Source organism: Anomaloglossus baeobatrachus, chromosome 5 (assembly GCF_048569485.1).
Source record: "Anomaloglossus baeobatrachus isolate aAnoBae1 chromosome 5, aAnoBae1.hap1, whole genome shotgun sequence".
Classification (NCBI taxonomy): Eukaryota; Metazoa; Chordata; class Amphibia; order Anura; family Aromobatidae; genus Anomaloglossus; species Anomaloglossus baeobatrachus.
In genome coordinates, this window is record NC_134357.1 from 265,867,247 (window position 1) to 265,882,901 (window position 15,655).

The 15,655-nt window shown below is 49.9% G+C and overlaps 1 protein-coding gene across 1 annotated transcript in view; it reads right to left on the bottom strand.

The window, feature by feature from the left end:
- Positions 1-375: 375 nt before the first annotated feature.
- The window catches only part of LOC142312731 (uncharacterized), a 29,476-nt gene continuing 14,196 nt past the window's right edge, over positions 376-15,655 (bottom strand). Inside the window, exons 2-9 of the mRNA XM_075351719.1 lie at positions 3,121-3,222; positions 2,940-3,041; positions 2,759-2,860; positions 2,575-2,676; positions 2,072-2,149; positions 1,777-1,990; positions 1,540-1,696; positions 376-1,411 (exon numbers count right to left, since the gene is read on the bottom strand). Of these exons, the coding sequence (XP_075207834.1) occupies positions 376-1,411; positions 1,540-1,696; positions 1,777-1,990; positions 2,072-2,149; positions 2,575-2,676; positions 2,759-2,860; positions 2,940-3,041; positions 3,121-3,222 (1,893 nt within the window). The remainder of the gene's footprint in view (positions 1,412-1,539; positions 1,697-1,776; positions 1,991-2,071; positions 2,150-2,574; positions 2,677-2,758; positions 2,861-2,939; positions 3,042-3,120; positions 3,223-15,655) is intronic.

Below are 15,655 nucleotides of genomic sequence, written 5' to 3' on the forward strand. Positions count from 1 at the left end.
GACTACACCAGTCCTGGATTTAGGAGTAGTGTTGCCTGTTCAACAATACGTGACAAATATGCTGACTATTTTGTGTCCCCAGAAGGTAGAGTAGATTGGCAAGATCAAATGGTATAAGATTTATCTTTAGTTTTATAAGAAATAAAAATAGTTAAAAATAAATAAAAAAATATCTTGTTAACCTTGGTAATTTTAATCTTTGAATATCTTTAAAAATTTGTAATTTTTACACCGTCAAATTTTAACATGTTATGTTTTTGTATTACCTTATTATTAACTGAACTTGCAAAATAATATTCCTCCCCAAAAAAAAACAAGAACAAATAAATACATTTCAACTAAAATGTTTTATTTTTTATTACATACATAAATAAATTATAAATTAGTATATCTTGGGCTTGGGGTGGAGATAGTACTGGAGGGGCTGACAGATGGGAACACACGCACAGTGGGAGTATGGAGGGTGGAAAGTGGTGTTGGTGGTGGTGGTGGGGAAGTAACAGAAGGTGAAGGTGTGGTTGAGAAACCAAGAGGGAAACCAGGAGATGGGATGGGATTTGGTAAGGATTGAGGGGTGGAGTGGAGGGATTGGGAGACAGAAGAGGTGGCGGGTGAATTAGTGGCTTGAGTTGGGGTCATGATGGGTGTGGAAGGCGAGATGTGGTAGTGGGTAGGAAGTGTAGGGGCAGATGTGGTTGGGAGCTGGTACTGGGCAGCAGGCTGGTACTGGTCAGCAGGCTGGTACTGGGCAGCAGGCTGGTACTGGGCAGCAGGCTGGTACTGGGCAGCAGGGGGAGTAGGGACAATGGCTGGAGGGGGGGCAGGTGCTGGAGGAGGGGTGGGTGGAGGTGGTTGGGAGGAAACCTGCGCCAGAGCCTGCTGTGTGGCTTGCATTACATGCATCTGCTGGTCAGGAGATAGCTTTTCCATGCGCTCGAGTACGGCTTGAAAAAAACAATGATTGGGTGATTTACTTGCATCTAAATGCAGCCTGTCCAGACGCGTGCACAATTCGTGTGTATTTTTATCCATAGAGGCCTTCATGAAGCTAAAACCAGAACTAGATTGTTCTGCTAATAATTTAATGGCGTTCTGGAAGGCTGCATTTAGATGCAAGAACTCGGGCGCATAGCTCCTATCCTGACCCCTATGACGCTGACGCCCAGAACCCAAAGGTGTTCTACTGAGGGCAGCAGTGTCAGAGGGGTGGGGTAGGGGAAAAGCTATCTCGTCACCAGCAGCTTCAGGTAATGAAGTCTCACCGGAAGCTCCAGCGCAGGTGGATGGGACAGATGTAGATGAAAGGGAAGGTTCAGATGGGTGGGGTCTGTGCCTGTGTTCCCCAGTGGCGGACTGTTCAGGGATCGCTCCTGACGGGTTCGATGCAGGCTCCCGAGTGCTGCAGACAGTGCTGTTAAAAAGAGGAAAAACAAAACAATAATTAATTTAATTGCTATACATTGGCACTGACTAAAAAAAAAGGCAAAAAAGATCAGACATAAACTATTATACTTTGTACATATTGTGGGGAATATTTACCTTCTGCACACCATAGTTGTCCGGAGGAACGACAACGCTCTAAAGTAACGGTACTTCGATCTGCGTCCTCCGGATCCACTCGGGGCCTGCATCTCTTGATTCAACTCCTTTTTGAAGCGATCCCTGATAGACCGCCACCGCTTCTGAAGTTTGTCACCTGAAAGTGGAAAGCACAAAGTGGTTAGTATACAACACATTACAACCCGCAGCATAACCTACTGAACTGTGAATACTTACGCGCTTTCTTCTGGGCCCGAGAATTGAGCTCCTCCCAACCTTCTATCGCTGCGTGGCATACCTCGTCCCAGAGTCGACGGGTTACGATAGTATCAGCGTGGCGGCGGTCAGCCATGTTCCACAGCGGCTCCCTCTCTCTAACTTCATCGATGAGGAGGTCGATGTTGATACATCCGGCCTCCTCACCGTCAGAATCGGGAGCACGCTGTGATGCCTGTTCAAAGGAAAAAAAAAGAAAAAAATTAGACAGCAATTCACACAGACATGAAACAAAAAAAAAATGTTATTTTCTTACACTATGACCACCGCCACCTCGACGACGACCCTGGGACGGTCTTGGAGGAGCTCTATCGTGAGCCCTAGAAGTGGAAGCCTTTAGTGAAGAAAAAAAAAACCATTATTTATTTATGTGTTTGGTGTGCTGTGGTAATCAATTCCTGTATGAAACTTACACTATGACCGCCCGCTCCGTGTATTTCTCCACCCCTTTCGTCCACTTCTGGCAGCACCTCCTGTGATGTTTCTGCAACCTGTGTAAATTTAGTTTTTTTAAAACTTTTTTTTTTTCTTTAAAAAAAAAACACCAAAAAAAAAAAAATACCTCAGTTTGTGAACAGGAGGGAGGGCTACCAGAAGACGACATCTCTTTTTTTTTTTACAGGCCTCGCTTCCACAGCAACTGGCTGGACCAGAAGATTCGCTGACCGCAACACTGCACCTGTAAAAAAAAAAAAAAAAAGTCTAAGTACATGTACGCAGCTCAGAACAGTGATCTGTGGACAGTACTGTGGACATTACCTCAGGAACACTGTACTCCCCCAACCGCACACAGGGACAGGACAGAACGCGATGAAACAGCAACTGGCTGGACCACAACAAGCGCTGACCGCAACACTGCACCTGTAAAAAATAAAAAAAAAAATGTCTAAGTACATGTACGCAGCTCAGAACAGTGATCTGTGGACAGTACTGTGGACATTACCTCAGGAACACTGTACTCCCCCAACCGCACACAGGGACAGGACAGAACGCGATGAAACAGCAACTGGCTGGACCACAACAAGCGCTGACCGCAACACTGCACCTGTAAAAAAAAAAAAAAATGTCTAAGTACATGTACGCAGCTCAGAACAGTGATCTGTGGACAGTACTGTGGATATTACCTCAGGAACACTGTACTCCCCCAACCGCACACAGCGACAGGACAGAACGCGATGAAACAGCAACTGGCTGGACCACAACAAGCGCTGACCGCAACACTGCACCTGTAAAAAAAAAAAAAAATGTCTAAGTACATGTACGCAGCTCAGAACAGTGATCTGTGGACAGTACTGTGGACATTACCTCAGGAACACTGTACTCCCCCAACCGCACACAGGGACAGGACAGAACGCGATGAAACAGCAAATGGCTGGACCAGAAGATTCGCTGACCGCAACACTGCACCTGTAAAAAAAAAAAAAAAAATGTCTAAGTACATGTACGCAGCTCAGAACAGTGATCTGTGGACAGTACTGTGGACACTGGACTGGAGGACAGCACAACTTGAAGGCAGGAACGAACGGCAGGAAGTGTGTAGAATGTGCAGAAGACTTTTATATGTTTTGTGATGAAAAAAAAAAAAAATTTGCGCATGCTCTGTTTAACAAACCGGATGCGGTGACCGCATCCGGTTTAAACCGCATCGCGCCGGATCCGGCATGCATAGACAATCATTGTAGACAATGCCGCATTGTGCCGGATCCGGCACAATGCGGTTTTTTTAAGGGGCAAAAAAACGTTACATGGAACGTTCTATCCGGCCGCCGCATTTAATTATTTTGCCGCATCCGGAAAAAACCGGATGCACCGCAAAGCCATCAGGTACAATCCGGTTACAATGCAAGTCTATGGGGATAAATCGGATGCGATACCGGATCCGGTTTACCCTTTTTTTTCCGGATTGTACCTGATGGGAAAAAACTGATGTGTGAAAGTAGCCTAAGGCTGCTTTCACACATTCGGTTTTTGCCGTGCGGCACAATACGGCGCTCTGCAGGAAAAACGCAACTATTTTTTTTTGCCGCCGGTTGCGGTTTTTCCTGCATAGACTTACATTAGTGCCGTATTGTGCCGCATGGGCTTGCGTTCGGTCCGGTTTTTGCCGCATGCGGCAGATTTAGCCGATGCGGCGGCCGGATGGAACAGTGCCTGGCACGTTTTTTTGTCCAGCAAAATGTCCGGCCGATGCGGCGTGATTTGCAATGCATGCCTATGGATGCCGCATGCGGTTTTTTCCACTGCGCATGCTCAGTAGCCTGCCGCAAGCAGCAAAAACCGGGCCGCATGTAAAAAACTTATGCTAAGGATGCGGTTTTGTCGCCGCATCCATTGCATATGTTTTAGAGCCGGATTGGCCGTCTCTGCTAAAACCGGAGGTATGAAAGCAGCGTAAGATGCAGCAGCTCTGCCAGGCAGGAGATCATGTGGTTGGTAAGCTGATAGAAGCATTGGCAATGCTTCTATCTTTGCATATTACTGGCCAGTGCTGTGCACCTGCAGGAGAGGACACAAGTGGTAAGTACACACTGTGTCCTCTCCCCAATGTCCTGATCTACCGTGTGCCTGCAGCACTGAGAGGCAAACACTGCACACACGATAGATCAGGACACAAACACACGGGAGTCAGAGAAACAGCTAGAGGAGCACAGGCTCCGGGCCGGGGGAGGGGGAGGGAATCAGCGCTGGGGACATTCATTACCTTAGCAGCAGCAGCAGCACAGACCACAGAGCAGACAGAGACTAGTTTCCGTAGCGCGCTCTGCTCTGTAATGCTGACGACACGTGTTAGGATGGTAGGAGGGAAAAGCAGCGAGGCGGGGAGAGAGTGGGTGGGCGGAGCCACGGGATACAGCCTCCCGCCCGGGGCAACGGGACAAACTCTGCAAATCGTGATAGTCCAGCTGTATCCGGGATGGTTGGGAGGTATGATCGTACCCGCCCCCGTCGTTTGTGCGTCACGGTCAATTAGTTGCCCGTGTCGCACAAAATCGTTAAACCCCCGTCACACGCACTTACCTGCAGAGCGACCTCACTGTGGGCGGCGAACATCCTCTTCCTGAAGGGGGTGGTTCATTCGGCGTCACAGCGACGTCACACAGCGGCCGCCCAATAGAAGTGGATTGGCGGAGATGAGCGGGACGTAAACATCCCGCGCACCTCCTTCCTTCCGCATAGCTGGCCGGGAGCCACGCAGGTAAGCTGTATTCATTGTTCCCGGGGTGTCACACGGAGCAATGTGTGCAACCCCGGGTACGATGAACAACCGGCGCCATGAAAAATAAACAATATTTTAAAAATAAGCGACGAGTACACGACTCACGATTTGTGACCGATTCTGCGTCACTTGGAGGTGTCACATGAAACGACGTCGCAAGCGATGCCGGATGTGCGTCACAAAAAACGTGACCCCGACGATGCATCGCGCGATAGATTGTCTCGTGTAAAGCCTGCATAAGTCTTTCGGTCGTTCTTGCTGACCCTCTTCTCCACGCTGATAGCTGTTGTCTTGTTATTATGATCGCTCCATCCACATGCCCTGGTGAAATCTCGCACCTGTGCAGAGACCACACACCGGTAACCCAAAACAGAGGGCGCCCAGGGATGCTGCTTTCAATTATTTATTTAACCCCTTCAGCCCCCGGGCATTTTGTGTTTTTCCGTTTTGTTTTTTGCTCCCCTTCTTCCGAGAGCCGTAACTTTTTTATTTTTCCGTCAATCTTGCCATATGAGGGCTTGTTTTTTGCCGGACGAGTTGTACTTTTAAATGAAACCATGAGTTTTACCATATAGTATACTGGAAAACAGCCAAAAATTCCAAGTGTGGAAAAACTACAAAAAAAGTGTGATGGCACAATAGTTTTTGGGATATTTTATTCACCGTGTTCACTATATGGTAAAACTGATGTATCTATGTGATGCCTGAGGTCAGTGCGAGTTTGTTGACACCAAACATGAATAGGTTTACTTGTATCTAAGGGGTTAAAAAAATCACAAGATTGTCCAATAAAAGTGGCGTGCGTTTTGCGCCATTTTCCGAAACACAAAGCGTTCTCATTTTTCTGGATCTATGGCTCAGTGACTGCTTATTTTTTGCGTCTCAAGCTGACATTTTTAACAATACCATTTTTGCGCAGATGCTACGTTTTGATCGCCTGTTATTGCATTTTGTGCAAAACTTGTGGTGACCAAAAAACATAATTTTGGCGTTTGGAATTTTTTTGCAGCTACGCCGTTTACCAATCAGATTAATTGATTTTACATTTTGATAGATCGGGCATTTCTGAACGCGGCGATACCAAATATGTGTACATTTCTTTTTATTTTATCCCTTTAATTTTCAATGGGGTGAAAAGGGGAGTGATTTGAACGTTTAGGTTTGTTTGTTTTTTATTTTTTTAAACTTTTTTTTTTTTATTTACTAGTCTCCCTAGGGGGCTATATGGATCAACAATCCGATCGCTCTGCCCTATCTGTAGATCTCATCTACACAGCTGAGAACTGCAGATGCACTGCTTTACTCTGCGTGCTGGCACTATGCCGGCACTGAGAGGAAGTGACTGATGCTACCTACAGGCGTCATCACATGACCTTGTGCTACCATGACAACCACCGAAAGTCACGTGATCATGCACGTGACGTCCGGTGGGGGCGGCGGTAAGTGAAAGCAATGGCCGCGAAATGTAAGGGGATAAATGTTGCGGGTGGAATGCGATTCCACTCGTAACATGCAGGCACACATGTCAGCTGTTGAAAACAGCTGATATGTGCGCGGATCGCCGCGACCTGCCCACAGCAGGGGGCGGGGATTAACCTCACACGATCCATGATGGATATATCCGTCATGGGTCGTGAAGGGTTTAAAATTAAATAATTTAAATACAAAAACGTGAAATCCGACCAAAATTGGATCACCAGCCAAGGTAAAGCAGACAGCTGGGGTCTGGTATTCTCAGGCTGGGGAGGCCCATGTTTATATGGGGACCTCTGTTTTGGATCACCAGCCAAGGTAAAGCAGACGACTGGGGTCTGGTATTCTCAGGCTGGGGAGGCCCATGGTTATTGGGCTCCCGCCAATAACTCTAACATATACGTTATAGGTCGTGAAGAGTTTAAGAGTGATCATTTATACAACACTTATTACTGATGCGTTTTCCATATTCATTGTTAAAAACAATTTTATTGTATATTTATTGCATATTTAATAAAATTGGATTTGAAGCTATTGAGTGGCTATTTATTTTATATGTTTGCATGAATGTGACATTATTAGGTCTCTTTCACACGTCCGTGAAAACCACGCACGTTTTGCACGGACATGTAAAAGGTGCGTATTGCCGCCCGTGTGCCGTGATTTTGGCACACGTGCGTTCTCCGTGTGTTATCCGTGATAATACACGGAGAACAGGAACTTCCTGCTCACCTGTCCCTGGCGCTGCTGTCCATGGTGCTGATCTACGGTCTGTGGCCCTGCTGACTCCCCGCTGCTGCTGCTTCCGGTCCTCTGTGTCATGCATATGCGATGATCATAATGAGCGGGGGTTGGCAGCAAGTGACAGCAGCGGCAGAGACTGCAGAGCTGGAGAAAATGAGTATACAAGTATAGAAATTCCTTTTATTTCAGAGACATGTGTGTTTTCTCCAGTACGTGTCAGACTGATGTCACACGGATGACATCAGTGTGCGGTCCGTGTGACACCCATGCTACAGGAGAAAAAAACGGACCTGTCTTTGTCTGGAGCACACAGACACACGTATGCTCCACACGGTCCATGGGAAAACACGCACATGTGCGCAAAACCATTAATTTTAAAGGGTCTACATGTGCTCATGTCTCCGATATATGTGAAAATGGACGTCACACATACCGGAGACACGGATGTGTGAATGGGGCCTTAGATTCATTTTATCGTCTGGTTTTTTTTGCGGGTTAACAAGTCAGTGTTTTGTTTGTTTTGCGCTCCTTCTTGCTTGATCAATACACTGTTGGCTGCATCCCCATTCCTAAAATTGGGTAGTCAGATCTAGTCCTTGTTTATAGTACCTAGAATCATTGATCCTGCGTGCTCGTAAGAACTGTCCAGTTGGTACCGTATATTTCTAATCAAATGAGCGGGATGTGATGATATAAGTGAAATTATTAGCTGCAGTTTGCGTCCTATGAATGTCAGTCTGTAGGTATCCAAAATGATCCACCTGTATGGATAAGTGAAGGAAATCAACAGAAGTGCGACTCTCAGAATATGTTAGCTTCATGTTATAATCATATCTGTTAAGATGGCACACAAAATTACCAGGGTCACCTATATCTTCCAATATCAATACAATGTCAGTGATCTAGCAGCGCTAGAAGTGGACATACTGAATCATGGGTCTGGCTCAGTAACAAAGGTCCCCCTCTCCCAAAGCCCCAGGAAAAGATTTGTATATGCGCAAACCAACCCCATTGCAGTACCCAGGAACTACAGGTAGAGGGAGCTCTTGAAATGAAAAAAAAAATCCTATTTCAATGATGTATTCAATGATTCAACAACATCACACATGATCAACATCATGGCATCTCCGATGTGTAAGGCTAGTTTCACACTTGTGTTGAACAACATCTGTTGCATTGCGTTGTGTGACAGATACAACGGATGTGTTGCATTTAGTGGCACAACGGATGCAACAGATCGTACAAAACAATGGAATCTTTTTTTTTTTTTTTCTTCTTTACAGTTTTACCGGCGGCAAACTATTGTGAACCATCAGCTGATCACACACAGCAGCCGGTCGCCGGGTGATCAGCTGATCGCACACAGCAGCCGGTCGCCGGGTGATCAGCTGATTGCACACAGCAGCCGGTCGCCGGGTGATCAGCCGATCGCTCACAGCAGCCGGTCGCTGGGTGATTAGCTGATCGCTCACAGTTGCCGGGTGATCAGCTGATCGCACACAGCAGCCGGTCGCCGGGTGATCAGCTGATTGCACACAGCAGCCGGTCGCCGGGTGATCAGCCGATCGCTCACAGCAGCCGGTCGCTGGGTGATCAGCTGATCGCTCACAGCAGCCAGTCGCTGGGTGATTAGCTGATCGCTCACAGTTGCCGGGTGATCAGCTGATCGCTCACAGCAGCCGGTCGCCAGGTGATTAGCTGATCGCTCACAGCAGCCGGTCGCCGGGTGATCAGCTGATCGCTCACAGCAGCCGGTCGTCGGTTGATTAGCTGATCGCTCACAGTAGCCGGGTGATCAGCTGATCACTCACAGCAGCCGGTCGCCAGGTGATTAGCTGATCGCTCACAGCAGCCGGTGGCCGGGTGATCAGCTGATCGCTCACAGCAGCCGGTCGCTGGGTGATCAGCTGATCGCTCACAGCAGCCAGTCGCTGGGTGATTAGCTGATCGCTCACAGTTGCCGGGTGATCAGCTGATCGCACACAGCAGCCGGTCGCCGGGTGATCAGCTGATTGCACACAGCAGCCGGTCGCCGGGTGATCAGCCGATCGCTCACAGCAGCCGGTCGCTGGGTGATCAGCTGATCGCTCACAGCAGCCAGTCGCTGGGTGATTAGCTGATCGCTCACAGTTGCCGGGTGATCAGCTGATCGCTCACAGCAGCCGGTCGCCAGGTGATTAGCTGATCGCTCACAGCAGCCGGTCGCCGGGTGATCAGCTGATCGCTCACAGCAGCCGGTCGTCGGTTGATTAGCTGATCGCTCACAGTAGCCGGGTGATCAGCTGATCACTCACAGCAGCCGGTCGCCAGGTGATTAGCTGATCGCTCACAGCAGCCGGTGGCCGGGTGATCAGCTGATCGCTCACAGCAGCCGGTCGTCGGGTGATTAGCTGATCGCTCACAGTAGCCGGGTGATCAGCTGATCACTCACAGCAGCCGGTCGCCAGGTGATTAGCTGATCGCTCACAGCAGCCGGTCGCCGGGTGATCAGCTGATCGCTCACAGCAGCCGGTCGTCGGTTGATTAGCTGATCGCTCACAGTAGCCGGGTGATCAGCTGATCACTCACAGCAGCCGGTCGCCAGGTGATTAGCTGATCGCTCACAGCAGCCGGTCGCCGGGTGATCAGCTGATCGCTCACAGCAGCCGGTCGTCGGGTGATTAGCTGATCGCTCACAGTAGCCGGGTGATCAGCTGATCGCTCACAGCAGCCGGTCACCGGGTGATCAGCTGATCGCTCACAGCAGCCGGTCATCGGGTGATCAGCTGATCGCTCACAGCAGCCGGTCACCAGGTGATTAGCTGATCGCACACAGCAGCCGGTCGCCGGGTGATCAGCCGATCGCTCACAGCAGCCGGTCGCCGGGTGATCAGCTGATCGCTCACAGCAGCCGGTCGCCGGGTGATCAGCTGATCGCTCACAGCAGCCGGTCGCCGGGTGATTAGCTGATCGCTCACAGTCGCTCTCGTAGCCAGGGTAAATATCGGGTAACTAAGCAAAGCACTTTGCTTGGTTACCCGATATTTACCTTGGTTACCAGCGTACACCGCTTAGCGCTGGCTCCTTGCACCCGTAGCCAGGTTAACTAGGCAAAGCGCATTGCTTAGTAACCCGATGTGTACCCAAAGCAAGTGTGAAAGTACCCTTAGCCATGCAATTTCAGAAGATCTTTTGTATCCTTAATGAAAGAAAGCAAGGTCTCAACAATTGATTGAAAAAAAAGAAATTAACTCACATAGAGGTTTGTAAAAGTTGCATCTATCGCCCAGTGTAGGGATAGCTGCTGAGGAGGGATAGGTTTGGATTACAGGCATATAGGCAGGGATTATTACCTTACAATTCTTGCTGCTGCCTCCTAAAACCAAAAGTCAATTTCAGGGCTACGTCTATTATATTCCTTATTAATACAGCTGTTTGCTTCATTCAGTGTAGGGCAGTAGTGTAGCTAGCGGGAGGCGGGGGCAGAGGGTGAGGTCGCCCCGGGCCCTGTGCTCAGAGGGGGCCCACTCGGACCTACAATACTATGAACTGTATCAGTGCCACTGCACCTTTAAATAGAGTGGCTTGGCCGTTTCACGAGGTTTAGGTCCTATCACACAGCGCACTGTTTCCAGAGGGTTGAGCCTAGAATGTACAGGCTGTAGTTATGCCCAGGAAGGAGCCCGTACATTCTAGCTCCTTCAGTAGTGAATTAGCTAGAATGTACAGGCTGCAGTAATGATCTGAAATGAGCCTGTAAATTGTAGCTGACTCACTACTGAAGAAGCTAGAATGTATAGACTCCTTCCTGGGCTTGACTGCAGCCTGTACATTCTAGCTGTTTCACTACTTAAGACACTAGTGTAATGGAATCAACAATTCAGACTGCATCATTAATGTAGAAGTGGATTTGAATATTGCTTCAGCACTTGCCCACAAGGGGGCAGTGTCAGACTGTGCAAACACAAACACAGAGGTGGGAAATCCCCTACTGCAGCTTGTGTGTTTGAACCAGGAAGAAAAAGTGCGGGAAGTTTTGTTCAGCTCCGGAGCTCAGCCAGAGGAGAGCTGCGTGTGGTCTTCCTGAACAGAGGGCTCTTTTGCCACCGGAGTCTTGGAGGAATCACCCTGTGGAAGTGGTTTCTGCCATTCCCGGTCTGCAGGACTTTGTTTTCACCAAGGATCTAACCGGACTGCAGAGCATTGCACCCTGAGTGCAAGTGCAGGGGCTGTGACCTCCCTTCTTCTGTTCGGCGTGCCCCGGGACTAAAAGACTGACTAGAATCTGTTACCAGTGGGAGAAGATCAAAGGAAAAGACCGAGGAGCTGCATCCCTTCAGCGCTGCACCGGGACCCATCATCGTGAGACTCCAGGCCTGCGACGTGGGAGCGGCATCTTCTTCTGGGATAGACTGGTACGTGATTGTAGGGAAAGTTAGTGAAAGTTGCCGCCATTTCTTTGTTGTTTTTTTCCTTTCTTCTTGCTGCGTACCCGGAAGGAGTGAAGATCCGGGGACTCCACTATACACATGTGCGCACATAGTTCGGTTGATTGTATTATAAATATGCTTCCTAGTAAAGAAATGTTACTACCGGTAAAATCTGAGTATGGGGATTTTGTTGGAATAGAGCATACACACACACCTGCGGCCCTACCACCGGTCGCTTCATGTGGCGTAGTCGGCAAGATGTGTGACCAACAAAATCATCCCCCGGTAGTAACTTATAACCGGACAGCTCCCCCGCCGTCTATTGTCAATCAGGTGAGAAAGTTTGACGGACGGAACTATCCTGTAACTGAATGGACTGAACAACTTAAGATAGTGGGGGAAATGTATAACACTGATCCTAAGACCTTAGCAGAAATGGCCATGCTAACATTAGAGGGGGAAGCGTGGACGACAGTCAGGCTGGAGACGGTTAGGGGCCAGCGTACGTTGGATGACTTGGTGCGGGTGCTGGAGAACACCTATGGGCCGACCACATATGCGGGAACGTTGCGCTATATGTTCTTCCGGCGTACTCAACTCGAGTCAGAGGACATTCCTCAATATGCCAATGCCCTTCAAGTGCTGCTAGAACAAGCCTGTAGAAAAGAAGAACAGATAGCTAGTACGGGTGCCCGTGACCTGGTGTTGAGAGATCAGTTTGTGACCGGATTGAGAGACCTGTACCTTAACCGCTCATTGCAAGATCTACTCCGGATAAATCCGGCCTTTACATTCGCTGAGGTCAAACAAGAAGCTATAGAACGTTCAAGGGGACCTGTCGTGGAGACACAGACATATACCGCGGCTTGCAGGTCCATATCTGGTATCGGGACTCCGAACAGCAACACGGAAGAACTGAAACAGATGGTGGCAGAGTTGCAGAAACAGGTGTTACAGCTCACCCTAGATCAACAGGCGGGCCGGCAAGCGAGACAACAACCCAGCCGGCCGATGGGAAGATGCTGGACATGCGGCGATCCCCGCCATAGAGCCAACCGTTGACCCCAGAACTTTCAAGTTCATCCACAGTCCGATCTACCAGAACCAGCAAGTCATGTCCCACAACAGTGGCCGCCTTTAAACTAGACGCCCCTGCCAAAGAGGCTCACTCGGCAGGGGATGCCAAAGAGAGGGGTGTAGGAAAGCAGAGCCAGCCATGGAACAAACTTGCATCAAATAGCCCCACCCTGGAGGTATTACTGGAAGGGATCGCCGTACAAGGGTTAATGGATACTGGGTCTCAGGTATCCACCATCTCCGAGCAGTTCTACGAAGAATGTCTAAAGCCACGGGTTGCCTATGACCCTGATACCGCCATCAAGATCAAAGCAGCCAATAATCTACCCATTCCGGTGACAGGAGTTGCCTGGATGAACACCGAAATCTGTGGCCAAGATCTCGGGAAGAGAGGGATAATCGTGGTCAGGGAAGGCTTTGGATCAGAAACGCCCATGATTATTGGGATGAACATCTTGAAAGACCTGAATCTGGTGTTGTTTACCAAGAGGGGGCCCAAGTACTGGCAAGAAGTGACCGCACATAGGGCCACCCGCCGTGCCTTTCAGCAAGTGATCCGGACCTGCAACCTCCAGCGAATGACAGAAGAACAACTGCCGCTGACTACGATCACCGTACCCCGCCATACTAGGATCACCTTACCGGCTGGGAAAGAGACAGTTATCTCACTACCCCTTAGCACCACGAGACAGCTTGAAGGCGTGGAGGTGCTGATTGAGCCGCGCACCCCGAAGGAAGGGAAGCTGAATCCACTCGTCGCTCGAACTCTAGCAGTAGTGAGAAAGGGAAGAATTCCTATCAGGCTGGGCAACACGGCTAACGTGAGCGTTGACCTAGAAGCCGGGACACAGCTCGCCCGAGTCTACGCTCTAACCGAAGAGGTGAACCCTATGAGCCCCCTCCAGTTTATACCGTCTACAGAGGGAGATTGGACAGTGACGGTCTCTGCCATGGCCGCTGTCGCGGGTGACACCAATGCGGGGCGAGAACTACGAGAGAAGTGTCAGTTGGACGTATCCCAATACTCCAAACGGGAGGTATCCCAGGTGGAAGAGCTACTTCAAGAGCATCAGGCGTCCTTTGCCCGGCATGACACCGACTTTGGGTGCACCACCAGTATCAAGCACGAAATCCCCACCGGTGACACTGCTCCTATCCGTGAAAGGTACCGCCAAATTCCTCCCCAGCAATACCAAGAAGTGAAAAATCTCCTGAATTCCATGTTACATGCTGGAGTGGTACGAGAAAGCCAGAGCCCCTGGGCTGCACCGGTGGTGTTAGTCAAGAAGAAGGACGGATCCCTGAGATTCTGTGTGGACTACTGCCGTTTGAATGCTTGCACCATCCGGGACTCATACCCTTTGCCAAGGATCGAAGAATCCCTGACAGCCCTGAAGAAAGCCAAATACTTCTCTTCGTTGGATCTGGCCAGCGGATATTGGCAGGTACCTATGCATGAGAAAGATAGAGAGAAGACTGCTTTCATCTTACCCATGGGCCTGTACGAGTTCGACCGGATGCCCTTTGGTCTGAACAACGCGCCAGGGACTTTCCAGCGGCTGATGGAGCGCTGCTTGGGAGACTTCAACTTCGACTTCACCCTCATCTACCTGGACGACATTGTAGTCTATTCGGCCACATTTGAAGAACACCTGCAGCAGCTGGGCCGTGTTTTCAGTAGGTTGAGAGAACATGGCCTGAAGTTGAAACCCAGCAAGTGCCGTCTTCTGCAGCCCGAGATCAATTACCTGGGCCACCGGATCTCAGCCGAAGGTGTCCAGCCATCTTCATAGAAGATAGCCACCGTACGGGATTGGCCACAGCCCACAAACGTCAAGGAGGTCAGGGCTTTCCTGGGGTTGGCCGGCTACTACCGCCGGTTCGTCAAAAACTTCGCCCGGCTTGCTGCACCCTTGCATGACCTGCTTCGAGGGACCGCCAACAGCCCCAGAGGACGACCCATCAGCTGGGGACCCAGCCAGGAAGAGTCCTTCCAAGCTCTAAAGGGTGTCTTAACGTCTCCCCCCATCCTGGCATATGCGGACTACAACCTGCCCTTCCAACTACACACCGATGCCAGTCTACAGGGTCTAGGGGCAGTACTTTCACAGGTCCAAGAAGGCAAGGAATGGGTCATAGCCTATGCCAGTCGGTCCCTACATGAGGGCGAGAAGAACCCCACCAATTATAGCTCGTTCCGGCTGGAGCTGTTGGCCCTAACGTGGGCTATGGCGGAAAAATTTGCAGGATACCTCACGGGGGCTAAAGTACTAGTCCTGACCGATAACAACCCGTTGGCCCACTTAGAAAATGCGAAGCTCGGAGTCATGGAGCAGCGTTGGATGGCTCGGCTCTCCAAGTTCAATTACAAGATCAAATATAGGGCTGGAGCTGAGAATCAAAATGCGGACAGCCTTTCTAGAGTGTCATACCCCTTACTCAACCGAGACCGGGATGAAGAATTAGAAGGGGACGAGACGCCTGACTTTGCAAAGCTCGCCCAACAGATGGTGGATTACCGCCAGTTCGTTGTGGGCGAAGCTTGAACTCCAGTGGGGGTCGCCTTGCCACCCCAGGAGCGGTGCAGGCTCCAGGACCAGAACCCTGAATGGGCTCTACTCAAACAATGGGTGAAGCGGCAGCAGAAGCCTCCCGCCGATATACGGGCACGACTGTCTACCGGGACCTTGACCCTGCTCAGTCAGTGGGACCGGCTGATTCTGAGAGAAGGAGTGCTATACCGGAAGGTTCTCTTGTCGCACATGCTGGAGGAATGCACACAAGTTGCGGTGCCTGATCAATTGGCCCGTGAGATGGTGGCCCAAGCCCACAAAAGGAATGGGCACTTTGGAATAGACAAGACCTTTCGGTGGATTCAACAGTCCATCTATTGTCCGGGGCTCCGCAAGCTGGTTGAAGA